Source organism: Coturnix japonica, chromosome 17 (assembly GCF_001577835.2).
Source record: "Coturnix japonica isolate 7356 chromosome 17, Coturnix japonica 2.1, whole genome shotgun sequence".
NCBI lineage: Eukaryota > Metazoa > Chordata > Aves > Galliformes > Phasianidae > Coturnix > Coturnix japonica.
In genome coordinates, this window is record NC_029532.1 from 276,990 (window position 1) to 291,906 (window position 14,917).

The window sequence follows — 14,917 nt, forward strand, 5'->3', positions numbered from 1 at the left end:
TGACATTATCAATATATTCTTCTTACAAAAATAATAATAATAATTAAGAAGACGACCGCCGTCAGGTGAGCAGCCACGCACGGAGGGCCCCCCCCGCCTGCCTGTCGTGTACCCCCCGTCTCGGCACGAGGGTCAGCAGCACTATGAGCCAATGCGGGGGACGGGGGAGCCCTCGTTTCTGTATCTGAATCGATCTGCATCCCTTTCACTTCTCAGGATGGAGAGAGGCGGGGGGCGCGGGGGTTGCATAGAACATTGGAACTGGAGGGACGAGGGAGGGCAGCAGCTTTTCAGTAAAATACACAGGGATGTAAAAATACATCAACTCACAATTTCAGAGCAACCCCCCCACCCCCCCGGCGTACAGCTTCCAAAATCTCAGCGCATCCACAGCTCCAGGAACCTGGAAAGGAACGAACTTCCCTTCCTTCCCCTCACTCAGCGATTCACACGGGAGATTCACAGTCTCAATAGGCATTTTATAAAAATATAAATATGGGTTACATCACGTTGTCTTTACAACACTGGACAGAGCTCCCTTTAGACCGGGTTTATAACCAAGATTTCTTTTTAAAAATCCATCTAGAACTTGGCTTTAAAGTACACTTTCCTCCTTTAATACCATGCCATAAATGTTATGACATTTCCACCGTGGCAAATCCATTGAGGAAAAAAAAAAAAAAAGAAAAAGAAAAAAAGATAAAAGAAGATAAAAGAAGATAAAAGAAGATGTGCAACCATCCGGTAACGACAACAACCTCACGGGGAAGGAGCTGTTCCCACCCCGGGGAGCGGAGCCGGCAGAGCCGCAGGATGTCGGTGCTCCTCCGCCTCCCGCCGGGTCTGCAGCGCTGCGCCTCCAACCACACGGTCTGCAGGTGGAACCGCGAGGCCAAGCAGAACAGAACGCTCAGTGCAACGGGAAAAACAGCGGCAGAAACGAGCTGGGATCATGGTAAAACTGGGGGGATAAAAAGGGGGAAAAGAAGCGTGTTTCCCCCAGATCTGAACGGCTCACGGCCAGCATCCAACAGGAGCAGGGGCACAAACGTCACCCACAGACACACAGACAACATAAATAGTTTCAACACGGCCCCAAAACCAGCAGGTAACTAGTTGCTTTTTTTTTTTTTTTTTCCTTTTTCCTTTTTTTCCTCGTTAATCGTTACGGTCGGGGGCGGCAGTGGTCGTTTTAGTGCAGACGGACAGCAGAGGGACGGGGGGGCTCTGAAACGTTCCGCATTTTCCAATGGACGCTTTTGTGCCATAGCAATAAAAGCAGCATTTTGCCATTCTACGTGCAGTCACTTCACAACGCGATCGGGGCGGCTCGCTCCTCCCCCTCCCTTTCCTTTATAAATATATATATCTCGGTTCGGGCACATATATATATTTATATATATACACACCGTCTAAAGGCGGGCGGGCTCTACGCACAAAGGGATCGTCCCGCACTGAGAAGCGTGATCCAAGTTTCACCAAAGGGACGAAACCAAAGTTCCCCAACTATTGCTCAGTAGTTTTCAGGCACCTCTCGAGGCAGCAGAGAGCGCTCACGGCCCTCCTCTGTGCAAAGCAAATCCTCTGCCTCCTACAGTTCAGTTCACCTATTTCTTTTTTTTTTCCTTTTTAATATATATTTTTTAATTAAAAAATACGTTCCGGATTTGCTGACCCCCCCCTCCCCTCTCACACACACACGACGCCGGGAGGAAGGATTCAGTGTCTTTTCCTGTGGTCTCACTTGTGCTAAATGGATTCAAGGAGCGGCTGAGGATGCAGCTTTCTTCAGACACCCCCAAAGAAACGAACAAAAAACCCAACGGAAAAAGGGCAGGGAAAAAACAAACCAAAAAGGAGGCAGGCAGCGCACGTGCACCATATCCAACGGAGTGACCAAAATCAACCCACGAACCGAGCAGGAGGGAGCAGCCGCCGGGCCGGGGCACCTGCACCGGGCACAGCGCAGCCCCGGGGGGACGGGGAGGGGGCGGGAGTGTTGAAATGAACTCGTTCTGCGGCAGAGTGCTTTAAAACCCAGGGACGGGCGAGGGGTCGGGGGGAGGATTAAATACCATCGGGAGCTGGGAGAGTTTTAAAGCATCTGAGCAGACGCCAAACTGAAACCGTGAATACTGTGAGTGCAGCCGAGGTAGATGGAAAAAAAAAATTACAGTAGGAAAACAACCCTCGGAAGGAAAAACCAAACCGGACCAAACAACGGACTCGGCAGCGGGGGAGCGGCGGGGGCGTCTCGGCGGAACCACGGAGCGCGCGGTCCGAGCGGCTTCCACGCGTCCGGGGGGGGGGGGGGGGGGTCGCAGGGTGGGGGCGGCCCCGCATCACCGCGCGCCGGCGGAGTATTTGGCCTTGGTGATCAGGTAGAGCACGATGTCCTGGTGGCCCCCGAAGGCGGCGATGTGCAGCGCGCTCCAGCCGTCGCGGTTGGCCAGGCGGATGTCGGCGCCGAACTTGACGAGCAGCTTGACGAGCTCCAGGTTGCCGTCGATGACGGACTGGTGCAGCGCCGTCTGCCCCTCCGGCCCGAAGGAGTTCACGTTGAACTCGCAGTTCGTCATGTTCTGCAGCAGCGACTGCAGCTCCTTGGTGTTGCCGCGCCGAACGGCCTCCTGGAAGACGCGCTGGCTGGGCGGCGCCGCGCACGGCGACACGTCGCTGTGGCTCATGCTGCCGCGGCCCCGCTGCGCTTCTCGCCCCGCATGGACGGCGCTCCCGCCGCCGCTACCCCGCGCGGCCGGGCATGCGCTGCGGGACGCGGGATGCGGGCGCACAGCGGCTCCCCGCCGCTCCCCGCCGCCCCCTCCGCCGCGCTCCGCCGCCGCGCCGCGCCGCGCCGCGCCCGGGCCTCTCTGGAGCGGAGCCGGCCCCGCGGAGCCGCTTTTACCCCGCTTTTATTTGCATAACAATTGCACGGCGTGACGGACGCCGCGGGGCGGGGCGCGACGCCGGGGGCCCATTGGAACGTCCCCCCGGTGGACGGGGCGAACGGAGGATCCGCCCCCGTGTGCGCGCCCCGACTCCGCCCCCGGCTGCGGAAGGTGGGGGCGGCGGGGGCTGCCCGGCCCGGAACGGCCCGAGACGGCTCCGCCGGGGGCAGCCGGGCTTCACCGGCTCGGTTCGGTTCGGCTCGGTTCGGTTCGGCTCGGCTCGGTTCGGCACGGCGTAGCCCTGTACGACGCCACCGGACTTCGCCCGGCTCGACCCTGCCCAGCGCCTCGCTGTTTGACCCGGCTCGGTTCGGCACGGTCCGATTCGGCCCGGCCCGGCCCGGCGGCCCAGCCCGGGGCTCGGTGTCCGTGCGCTGGGAGCGCTGTCCCGGGGCGGATTTGGTGCGGAGGGAGCGGTAACAGCGCAGCCAAAGTCTCGCGGCCACCGAACGTGCTGGGAAAGCCGAGGTGCCGCGGCCCCCCCGTGCCCGTTTGGCCCGGGGCAAATGGCAGAGGGCGGTGGGAAGCGGGGACCCCCCGGCCCGAGCGGGGTGTTGTGCGGGGAGGGGAAGGAGAGGCCGTAAAACCGGGGGGTGCTGCCGGTACCCCGCAGTTGTCACCTCGGCCAGCCGCCCCCGGCCGTGTGCCGTGTCGGTCTGGGGATGGAACGGCGCCGATCAGCCAAACGCTGCGCTCTGCTGACACGGAGCAGCGGGTCCTGGGTGGGATCACTGCGAGCTCGGGGCCTGAGCCGCCCTGCTGGGTGCTCCCGGGGCTTTTCCCCATAGCGGGGGAAGGCTGAGCCCCACCGTAGTCCCCATCCATTCCCTGCCCATCTCATCCCGGTCTCCATCCACATCCACATGCACCCCATCTCTAACCCTATCCCATTCCTATCTCAACCAAATCCTCATTCCCAATCTCATCCCATCTTCGTTCCTATGCCATCCGCTTCCCGATCCCCATCTCGTCCCCACATCATCCCCAACTCAGTCCCTGTCCCACTTCCATTTCCATTCCCGTCTCATTCCCATCTTCATCCCACTGCGCTCCCGTTGGGGCACCGGGTTGGAGCGCTCTGTGCTCACACGGCCAGACCGTCCTCACCCCACGGGGTCCCTCCCCACCACAAGCGGCAGCAGCTCGTTGCGGGGCCCCCACTCGGCCCGTCTGCTCCCGAACGACCCGGGGAGCCGCTTTGGGGCAGGGGGCCAAACCCTGCGGGGTGTCAGCAGCGAGTGGGAGAGTGGGAGCTGCCCGCATCCTCTGGCTGGGGTCGGACCAGGACAGCAGCGACCCAGCCATGCAAATATCCCTCGCTGGCAGGTGGGGGCGGGACCCCTCGCAGTGAACGGGGCCGGAGAGGCAGGAGAAATACAGAAAAAAAAAAAAACACAAAAGAAATGGCAGTTTTGAATGCGCGAGTTTCAGCTCCGATCCGTGTTTCGGTTTTTAAACTGAGCCGCTGCGAGGACGGGACGGGACGGGTGGGCGAACCGCAGGCGGGCAGGGCCGGCTCCGCTGCGCTGTTAGCGGGGCTCGGGGCCGCTCCGCTCCCCGGGAGCACAACGGGCAGCGCTCGGTCCGGGCAGCGCAGCGTCGGGCTGCAGCGCCGGGAGCTCCGTGCGGGGAGCGGCGGGGGACGGAGCGGGGCGGGCGGCGAGGGGGCGTGCCCCCACTTAATTCATTAAAATGTGTCGGAGAGCGTGGGAAAGGCGGCGGCTTTTCTTCCCAGCGCACGGACCCGGACGAGGGCGCGCACGCGCGCTCCCGACGGGAACGGCCGCAGCTCGGAGGGGGCCGGGGGGCGGCGGGGGGACAGTCAGGGCGGAGGGGCCTCGGGGCGGTGGGCGCAGCGCGGGACGTGAAACCCTCGGGCCGGGCGCGTCCCTCCGTCCTGCCGCTGCCCACCCCCACCCCCACCCCGCGCGTTCGCCCCGCTCGGTGCCGGTCCGGTCCCGCAGCGCACGGCCCGTGTGTGACAGCGGGAAGCGCCGTCCATGCGGACAGCCGCCGGGATTGACGCGCTCGGGGATGGAGAACTGCTGGCTGCTCAGTCCCCGGCCGCGTTCAGGGCTCCCCGGCTGCGGGGCTTGGTTTGAGGCCACGCGTGTCGGGCTGGGCTCGGGGGGATGCAGCCGTGACCCTCTGCAGGACGCGCAGTGAGGAGCGACGTGAGAGGATGGAGCCGTGTTGGCCTGGGAGCCGTGCCCAGGTGTCGGCAGGTCGATGGGAAAGGAGCGGTCCCGGCCAGCAAACATCCTCCGGGCACTGATGTCCCCTCATGTGCCACCCACACCTCCCTGCTGCCCCCGGCTCACGGGGCGCTGCGGGGCAGCACGAGGCCCGGAGCTCACAGCCAACCTCGGGGCTGGGCCAGTGCCCAGAAACTTGTCAGACTGTTTGGAAACGGCATCCGAGCAACTGGGAGCTCACGTGGAGCATCCAGAGCGTGCGGGGACCCGCGGCCCCCGGGCTGAGCCACAAAGGCACCGGGAGCGGAGCCGCTTTCCTTGAGCCGGTCAAGTATGCGGCACGGCTTCCGATCCGGATTGCACAAGGAAGGAAGTTCGCTCGGAAGGGGATGGGGATAAGGTGGGGGAGAAGGGAGGGAAGCACATTCCTGCCTGATGAGGAACAATGTTGATAGATTCATTTGTAAACTAAAGCTGGCCTCAGTGCCAAACACCTTGTCCCCATCAAACTGCGAAGGATGTGCAAGAAATACACAAGGCGAGGAGAGGAACTGCCCGATATCCGATGTGGTGTGTGAGTTCTCAGGGCTCTGCAGGGCACCCCGGAGCCGCCCCAGAGCTGCACAGCAAAGCACCCGGTGTGTGGGGAGCTGGAGGTGCTGCGCTCCTGCTGCAGCGGGTGCAGGGTGAGCAGGATGTCCCCGGGCCCTGATGCTCGACACCCAGGAAACAGCTTTTTTTGCACTGTTCTCACCCAACCCAGCCCCTTCTCCCTCACCTTACCCCCATCCCTTCCTGAGCTCTCAGCTCAGGGTCCAAAGGTGAAGCCAAATCGTGAGACTGGAGTGACCGGCTCCATTCCCTTCCCCTCCCTGCAGCCCCCACTGGCTGCTGCTTTCCTTCTCCTCCATCACTGTCCTATGGCAGCATCCCCAGCAGCAGGCAGAGGCAGAGCACTGCACTAAGCGGCACCCCGGGGATGGGGTGGCTCTGCGGGAGCTGCCCCGGCTGCCCTACAAACACACTATCAAACAGCCCCATAAAAGCACAAAGGGCCCCTTACTGCCCCCATAAACGTTAAACATTACTGCGGCGCAGGCAGTGGGGTCGGTTTGCTGATTTATTTATTTATTTATTTATTTCCAAAGAAGCCAGATAGGGAAACAATATTGCAGGCTGATTAAAAAGCCAGCTTCACTCTCTTTGATCCATCTCCACCATTGAAAACCGGACGATTTATTGCTTCCTGGATGCTGCTCAAGGCCGGCCCTGCTCGGCAGTTTGATGCTGGCCCTGCCTGGGGATGAACTCACTGCACCTCCACGTCCTCTGCCGCAGGGCACAGCGGGCAGCACCCCGCACCCACCCAGCACAGCACGCGGGGTCACATCGTGCTGTGGGCAGACTTGGTGCTGCACAGCTGCCTGTGCTCAGCCCTTGGTGCCCAACCCGACAGAGCGACGTCCTGCCGGCTGCTGTGCCACAACTGCTGCAAAGTGACCTTGGGGTAAAAGAGAAGAGGAAATTTCGATTCCAGCTGAAGAGAGAATTAAGAAAAAACGTGTTAGCACCTAGAAAGAGAGTGCAGGGCTGGAAACCAGGAAATGAAACACAATTCCTTGAGGTTGTGCAAAGAAAGGAAATAAAAAATGCAGACAACGGAGTGGGAAGCTGTAAGAATCGATAGAAAAATGATGATGGCTGAGGGCAAGAGCAGAAGGTGTTTTAATCCCATTAGGAGAGGTAATTCCCAGCACATTGCATGGCTGGAGGTGACATGGCCCATGTGGGGACTGTCCTTTGTGGCAGCGTCCAGCAGCCGTCCTGCCTGGCACAGCCCAGGGGAAGCAGCCAGAGCTCACATGGGGCCATGCAGGTACCTGGGAAAACTGCTGCTAAAACAGAGCAGCTTCTGTTGGTGAGCCCCAGGGGAGAGCAGCCAACAGCTCCCAGGTGTCCGAGGAGCATGGAGGGGCTGAGGGACCCTGGGGACACCTGGGGACAGGGAATTAAAGGAAACCAATGTGGCTGTGCAGGATGTGACCCTGTGTGGAGCACTGCCCTCCTTCACAGCTGGGAGAGGCAAAATGGTGACAGCAGCCAGGCATGGGCATGTCTGGCTGTGTGTCAGCAATGGGGCTTTGCCTTGTGACCCCCCAGAGACAGACTGGGAGGAGAAGTGAGCTTAGATCTTAGAGCCAGTGTGCGTGCAGCCAAAACACAACTGCTGCACCAGCTCACATGGCAGCGAATGGTGAGTGAGGCCAGGCGTCCATGGGCACAGTCCTGCAGGTGCTGCACTGATGGTGATGGGGACAGAGGGGTGGCACAGGCTGTGGTGGGGGTGTCCTGATCCTCTCTGCTCTCATTTGCTTGAAAATGATGTGAAACATTTTCACCATGACAAAGCAAAGCAGGGACTGCTGGGGAGGGCTGATGGGCACCTGCACTGACAGCACGGAGGAGAGGAAGGGAGCACAGTGTGTGAGGCTGTGGGAGCCACCTCGGTGCCCTTCTGACACAGGGACCACCGGGGGGGGGAGAAGCATTGGGTGTGATGTCCCTGAGGGGAAGGAGCCCTCAGCATTGCATGGCCATGAGCTTTTGGAGAGGGAGAGAGCATCAGCACTGCAGTGTAAGCTGCCCGGGCAGGCGTTTTGCTGGCCCATAAATGACACACTTAAGCCAAGAGCCCCTCGGGCCCTGTTAGCAATAACATCAGTGCCTGGCAGTTAACTGGGATTAGGGGAGGAATTTGCAAATGCTCCTCTGTTACAGGGTGGTGCTTTCAACCCATCCGGGATGCAGCAGCCAGCAGTGCCCAGAGCTGTGGGACACAGGGTGGCATCACCCTGATCGTGTCCCATACCCACAGAGCACACTGAGTGCTGGAGGTGCTTTCTTGGTCTTGGGGGCAGCAGCTGGAAGGGGGGACGGAGCAGAAACCTTCAGTGATCCTCCCATGGGGAGCAGAGGGGCTTTGCTGGACAGGGACACACCTCACCAGGGGGGTGAGTGTGCTGGGCCCCAATGGGTGCCATGGGGTCAGCAGCACCTGGTGGCATTTAGGAGAGCTCTGCCATCCTCTTGCCATGCCCAGCCTGGGGAAGGGCAGAAATAAAGCAACAGGTCCGTTCCCCAGGTGCCTCTGATTTAATGTTCCCATGGAGGCCACGTTGCCAACTGTCACCACATCAGTGCAAATGTGAGAGCCTCCCACCCACAGACCCCAAAACATGAGCCCGCTTTCCACAAACCCACGCCCACTCCCCACAGATCTGCCCCAGCTCACAGGGCTGTGCATCCCTGCAGCCCCCATCCTGCTGCCATCCCATCCCATCCCCGTGCTGCCCTCAGTTCAGCTCGTAGATACGCTGCTCATCCCCCGTGGTAACAAGAATGTCCTGAAACTGTGAGACCACGCGTCCAAAATGAGACCCTTCCCAGAACACCTTCCCGCAGCGGGTGCAGCAGTAGAAGTCAGTGAGCTCAGCTTTGTCCAGCACCCCGGGGGGGATGGCGGCCACCTGCAGGGCCGTGCTCCCCACCAGCCCCACGTCTGCTCCCCACGGCCCCGTGCTCCCCGGTGCGGTGCTGCTGGGCTGAGCAGCGCTGCAGGTCCGGCCCGGCGGCTCCTGGTCCGATGTGGGGCAGCCTGCAGGGATGAGAAGCAGCAGAGAAACAGTCACCAGCGCGATGAGCCACGTCTGCGCTCAGCCATGGAACAGCCCACCCGACCCGGCCGCACCTTCGGGGGGAGCGTTTGGGAGGCGACCGCGGGGCGCTGCGGGTCTCGAGCAATGCGCTGTCCCTGCACTGGCTGTGTCCCCGCCGGGGCAGCGCATCGCTGCCATCGCAACCGAAGCGCCTCAATCCCCACATTGCTGCATTTTTGGCAGCTCGGGGCGGGCTCTCGCTGCTCGCGGCTTGTTGGATCCGGGCAGCGGAAGCTCGGGCCGAGCTGAGTGTCATCCATCAGGATGCCGGGCAGCCGGGACACGGGGCGGGCTGCGCTCCATGCTACGGGATGACTCATTTCGGCGGGGGGGAAGGGGAACTCATCCTGCCCAGCATCAATTAAGGCGACAAAAGGCACCTTGCGGCTCCCCGGCAGCATCTCTGGGGCTTCCAACCTGCCCCTTGCGAGGATCAGAGCGAGCTTTGTTGGGAGCCAGCAGTGCCGGAGGGGGCACCAACGCTCCGGACGGGCTCGTCCCTGCATCGGCACACCGGGAACTGCAGTGGGGAAAGCAAGGCTGAGGGCTGCTCTGTGTTCTGTGTCTGCTTGGGACGCTTCTGGGAACAAAAACAGCTCTTTTCCCTTTTTCACCAATTTCTGGCATCTGATGAAGAAATGGGGTTCGCCTCAACCCCCTGAGCTGTCTGGAGTGGGAACAGCAGAGGGGAGGCTCTGATTCTGGGGGTTTCTCCAGGACAGAGTCCACCAGTGGGAGGACTAATCCTAACCCCAACCCCAACCCCAACCCTAACCTGGCATCAGGCAGCCCCCCGCCTGGTGCACAGGGATGGGCCCCAGGACCCCAGCGTGATGGATTCAACCATCACCACAGTGACAGCAAAGACATTTCCTCACCGTGAACCCCCCTAAAAGCCCCTGCAGCATCCCAGCCCTGCAATATGGGATGCCCCTCAGCATCCCAGCCCCACAGCGGGGCACTCACAACCCCATAACCCCACCAATTCGCTCTCCCTTTGTGCACATTCCATCCACCCACCAGGTGCCCACCTGGCTCTTGCCAAACAGGATCCCCCTCCTTCCCTGCCACACCTCCGACTCCCAACCACCCCGACCCCATCCCCCTGGTCAGTGTCTCGTGAGAAAGAGGCAGGGAGGAAAAGTTCATCTCTTAAAAGCCCGGGGAGAGAAAGGCAGTGACAGTCACCCAGTGTTATGCCTTTGGCCCGCACCAGCCCCCTCCCTAATTGTGGCGCTTCAAAGGGTTGAAAATGCTACATCACTTCAAAGTAACCATTTTTGAATGGGAGATTGTAAAACCCCCCTCCCCCTCCCACCAAATTCTTCGCGGGGCTTTTGAAGATGGGCGCAGGGTGCCGGCTGGGCGCTATCAGCGGGGAACGCCACGCTGGGAAAAGGTCAGAGCCCCGGAACAGGGATGGTTTTCCTGGGGGAAAAAACTTTGGGAAGGAGGGTTTTTTTCTCCCCTTGTCAATGTGCTGCAGTGTGGGCACCCTGTGACACCCCCAGGGGCGCTGGGCACAGCAGGATGCAGCACACAGTGCGGGGGGTGGGGGGTGGGGGGGTGAGGCTTTCTGGCACACCGTGGTTTTGAGATCTACAGTTTCAAGAGGTCTGTGATGCTTCGCACCAAAGGCTGCATTCCCACCGCAGCTCTGCAGAGCAGAAATGAAAGCAATTCCTTACCGAATCAATTCGAAACACCTCTTGGGAACTAATAATCCCATTATAAAACATCATGAAAATAAAAAGCCCTTTGGCCTCTCGCTCACCTCTCTCACTCTTGCCTGGGTCACCCAGGGACGATGGAACCAGGCTGGCTGTGCGGGGCTCACAGAGCAACGGGGCTGGGCACAGCACGGCTCCCAGGGCAGCGGGCACAGCCCTGAGCTGCTGGAGCTCAGGGAGCGCTGGGACACCACTCTCAGCTGTAGGGCTGGGGGTTGGGTGGTGCTGTGTGGGGCTGGGTTGGGCTCAGTGATCCCTGAGGGTCTGTTCCAGCTCGGAATGTTCTGTGGTTCTGTGATTCCGATGGTACCGTCACCACAGGGGATGCAGAGCCAGCAGCTCTGAGGAGGGGACACCATGCAGGGACCACCCTGCTCAGGTGCTGCATTGTGGGGTTGCTGCAGTCTTGTCCCGGGGGCCCCAGGAGAAGCGTGGCCAGGAGCTGCAGCCGTGAGATTCTGGGCAGGAAGGGGGCAGGGGATGTGCACCCACAGCAGCAGCCCCCAGCACTGCAGGGCTACTCACAGTGCATCGTGAGGGACAGCAGCACTGGTGAGCTGCAGTCCCCACACCCTATTTATTCTGCAGAGCCCTGGTCAGTAGAATGGTTCAGGAAGGCCTCACTGTGGGATGGGGGCACAGGACAGACCATGTTCCTATTGCCCTTTCTCAGACCGAACAACCCCTCCCCCACTCTGGGCACCCTGGAGGTTCAGTGCCAGGACATGGGTGAGTAACCCCGACATCCCTTGGTTAACGTGCTGCTCTTTGTTCCCACAGCACATCCTGCCCCCAGGCCCCGCTTCCAGCCGGGTCTCCCTGTGCCCCCCAAGCCGATCCCTGCTGTGCTCTCCTGCCTGGCCCCAGAGGCTCCGGGCTTTGGCAGCCCTTGTGCAAGCTGAGCCCTTCCCACAGCCCCGCAGCCGCACCCAGCTGTCATCGCACACGGGAGACTCGTCCATAATTAGGCAATTAAGGATTGGGGTGTTTTGGAGAAAGCGCGCATCGTAAAGACTTTGCACAAGTCTGAAAGCAGACCTGGGAGCATTCTTGGAGTACAAAGGTGCATGGGAAACCTCAGCGTGGTGAAAGATTGAACTTGATAAGAGGAGTTACGAGCCTGAGAAACACTGGATTGCAGGGCGCTGAAGATGCCTGGTTATCTTTTCCTCCTCTCTAAGGCAGATAAGCCAAGGACAAAGGACTTGTGATTGTGCAACCTGGGCTGCAGCGGCCCGGCCACGTTCTTGAGACGTTCCCAGGGCGGTGCTGGGTGGAGGAGCTCAAGGCAAAGGGGCACCTCCAGCAGCTCCAGTCACTGTGCTGCCGTGAGAGCAAAGATCACAGCTTCTGCACACAGAGCTGGCAGCCAAGCAGGAGCAAAGCTTCATGTGGTCTCCATGTTTGCTCCTGCCACAACGCCTGCCCCCAGCCCTGAGCAGGAGCTCCTCAGTCCCATCCCATGCCCCACATGGAAACCCCCAGCAACCCCGCTCCACCCTGTGGGGTAGTTGCTTGGTTTGGGGCTGAAGGGGCTGCACCCCAGCTCTATGAGCGCAGCCTCTTGAGGTCTGATACAGGACCAGTCCCCTTCCCTGCCCGCAGAGCAGCCCAACATGTGCAGGGCTGTTGGCTGCCCCTGCACACTGGGGCTGTGTTCCAGCTGAGGTGGGGAGGAGGCCCAGGATGCTCCAGGGGTGTGAGGGCAGTTGTGGGATGGCACAGGGACCAAGTGCCCTTCCCATGTGCCAGTCAGACTGGTCTGATGCTCAGAGCAAAGCCACACACTGCAGATCATTGAAGGAGGGTAGGAAAAATATGCACCCATCCTCAAGGTTTTGGACACGTCCTGCTGTGGAGCAGAGCCCCTGGCTGAGGAAAAGGCTCTGGACCCCATTGCCATGCCTGGGAACTGCTGTGCTCCCTGCCCACTCACTGCTGTCCTGAAACTTTTCCTTTGCCTGCCCACATTGGCAGAGCATCCACAAGCACCAGGGCACAATGCCAGCTGGTTTTACCACACTGACTAAGCAAGAAGCTTCCCTTGGCCAGACAAGAGCCTGTGACACAACCCATCCACCTGGGTCATCCAGGAGCCTGCACGCTGCCGATGGCCTCCAGCCACACTGCACCTTGCCTGTGCCATGTGGCACCCACAGCAGTGACACCTCTCACCGCTCTGTCCCCAGCCTGAACTGGGCAAACAGCCCACCAGGAAAGCTGCTCTGAGCACCCCACTGGGACAAAGACATCATGAGGCAAAGCTGCCTGGGCTTGAAGTGACTTTGAGCACTTCCATCAGAGCCTCATGCAAGGAAAACGCAGCTGTGCCAGGGAAAACATTCCCTGCAAGGTAGGTGCAAGGCTTCTTGCCAAGGCTGGGTGCTGGGCAAGCATCTGCCCACAGTCCCAGGGATAAATCTGAACTGATGAATTGCCTGCCTGGGTGAGCAGTGGGGCACTGAACCCCATGCTGTGTGTGGGGCAGAACTGCTCCCCTCTGCCCATCCTGCTTCGGATCACACAGATGCTCTCGACCCCCTGGCAGCTCCCTGGGATCTGCAGCACAGGCAGAGCCCAGCTGGCACAAGTCAGCTTTTATTTTATGTCTCTGTGGCAGCAGAACACAATCCTGCTGAGGTGTTTGCTGCTGCTGGCTGCCCCGTGGTGAGGGATGCTCCCTGGCATGGCCATGGTCTGTGTGGGGCTCCTGCAGCCTTGAGTCCTTCCCCGCTGACCCCATCCCTCTGCAATAGGGGAAGCGGGGTTGTGGGGGATGTTTCCCATTGCACAAGAGGGTGTGAAGGCTGCAGCGGCTGAGGGTCCCCAGAGGGGCCGTGTAAAGAAGTGGTGGTGCCATGTGAGCCCCCACAGCTCCGTCACCCCTCCTGATGGGGGAAGGGGAAACTGCTCACACGGCTGAATGCAAACCACAGCATTGCTATTTCCCATACTCCAGAACTGGTGGAACAGGCTGGGCTGGTCCCTGGGTACACACAAACAGCAGTGCCCTCACCAGAGAAACCACCAGGAGGATGCCCTGGCCTTTTGGGAAGCTCAGTGCTCCCAGGCTGCTGGCACCATGGGAACAGTCACCACAATCACTGTCCCCTGAGCCACACACGTGGCTCCCAGCAAAGCCACAGCTGGCCAGGAGCACACAGCACCCTGTGCCTTGCACTGCCCTGCCTGGGCAGATGGGCAAACTGAGGCGTGGGGGAAAGGGCTGTGCTGGGACGTGCACGAGTGTAACGGGTGGGGGTGTATTGGAAAGGCTCAGCAGGTCTGCACCCAGCTGCAGCCTGGTGCTGAGGGTCTCCATTCCTCATCAGGGAGCGGTTCAGTGCACACAGCCCCGGGGCAGCAGTGGGACACAAATCGCTGCCCTCCCTCCCTCCGCTGCCCTCTCACCTGAGCTGCCGTCCCCCATTGAGCGCCTGCTGCCCTCCACCAGCTGCCTCATCCTCTCCTTCGGGACCTTCAGGTACTTGTCACAGTTGCACACCTGGGAAAAGAGTGGGGGGAGGTTTGAGATGGTGGCTGGGATGTCTGTAACCTCCAGCACCAGCCCCATCCCCGGCCTTCCCAGCTGCACACATGGGGACACTGAGGCACGTCCCACTGAGCTCAGGGCGCTGCCAGCAGCCAGGCACGCTCAGCCTCCCCTCGCCCTCCCTGAAGCATTGCAAGGTGCTGGAAAGCAGCAGGTTGATTGCCAGGATTTGCTTTGAGGGGCTGTTTTTTGCTTGCGGAGCACTTTGTGCAGACTGCATGGGAGGAAAGCAGTGAGACAGGTGCACGACTTCACCAACCAGAACAAGTTTCCTGCCTGGGGGTTTGCTCCAAAGCCTGTTGAAACCAGAAAGGTTTGCACTGCCCAATGGGCACCAATGAAGGCCCTCAGCGTGTTTGCAGCTGGAACGGCACCAGGTCACGGCAAGGTGCAAAGATGCCCCTTCTCACACAGCTGCTTCAGCAAGGATCATTTGTTTGAACACCAGCTCTGCCCCACAGCAGGAGGAGCAACTTCCATCCGCAGCCTCACAGTGTCTGCAAAAGCTGCACTGGATCCCCTGGGCAGGGGAGATGGACAGACCTGGTCCTGTGTATAGAAGAGGTGTCACCTGCTGCTCTGGGGCTGCACAGCCCTGCAGCTGCTGTGCAGTGGAACCAGATGCTGCGGCTCAAGGATGTCCCAGCCTGCAGAGCCCAGCCCCACGGCTGCCCTGCAGCCCTCACTTCGGGGCATTCTGGCCACGGTTCCCACCCGTTCCATGCCCTGCTCTGCTCTGCTTCATGCGGGGTAACCTCCAGAATATTCCTCTGCC

General features: G+C 60.5%; 2 protein-coding genes across 3 annotated transcripts in view; both read right to left on the reverse strand.

The window, feature by feature from the left end:
• Positions 1-458: 458 nt before the first annotated feature.
• NRARP (NOTCH regulated ankyrin repeat protein) lies at positions 459-2,833 on the reverse strand. The gene has a single exon (XM_015878838.2). It carries the CDS (start codon positions 2,685-2,687, stop codon positions 2,343-2,345), a length of 345 nt encoding a protein of 114 aa, XP_015734324.1. The 5' UTR covers positions 2,688-2,833; the 3' UTR covers positions 459-2,342.
• A 3,417-nt stretch (positions 2,834-6,250) lies between these two features.
• Positions 6,251-14,917, reverse strand: part of EXD3 (exonuclease 3'-5' domain containing 3) — a 163,154-nt gene continuing 154,487 nt past the window's right edge. For both annotated transcript variants that reach the window (XM_015878798.2, XM_015878794.2), the window contains exons 19-20: positions 14,001-14,094; positions 6,251-8,798 (exon numbers count right to left, since the gene is read on the reverse strand). In XM_015878798.2, the coding sequence (XP_015734284.1) occupies positions 8,497-8,798; positions 14,001-14,094 (396 nt within the window). In that variant the 3' untranslated portion in view covers positions 6,251-8,496. The remainder of the gene's footprint in view (positions 8,799-14,000; positions 14,095-14,917) is intronic.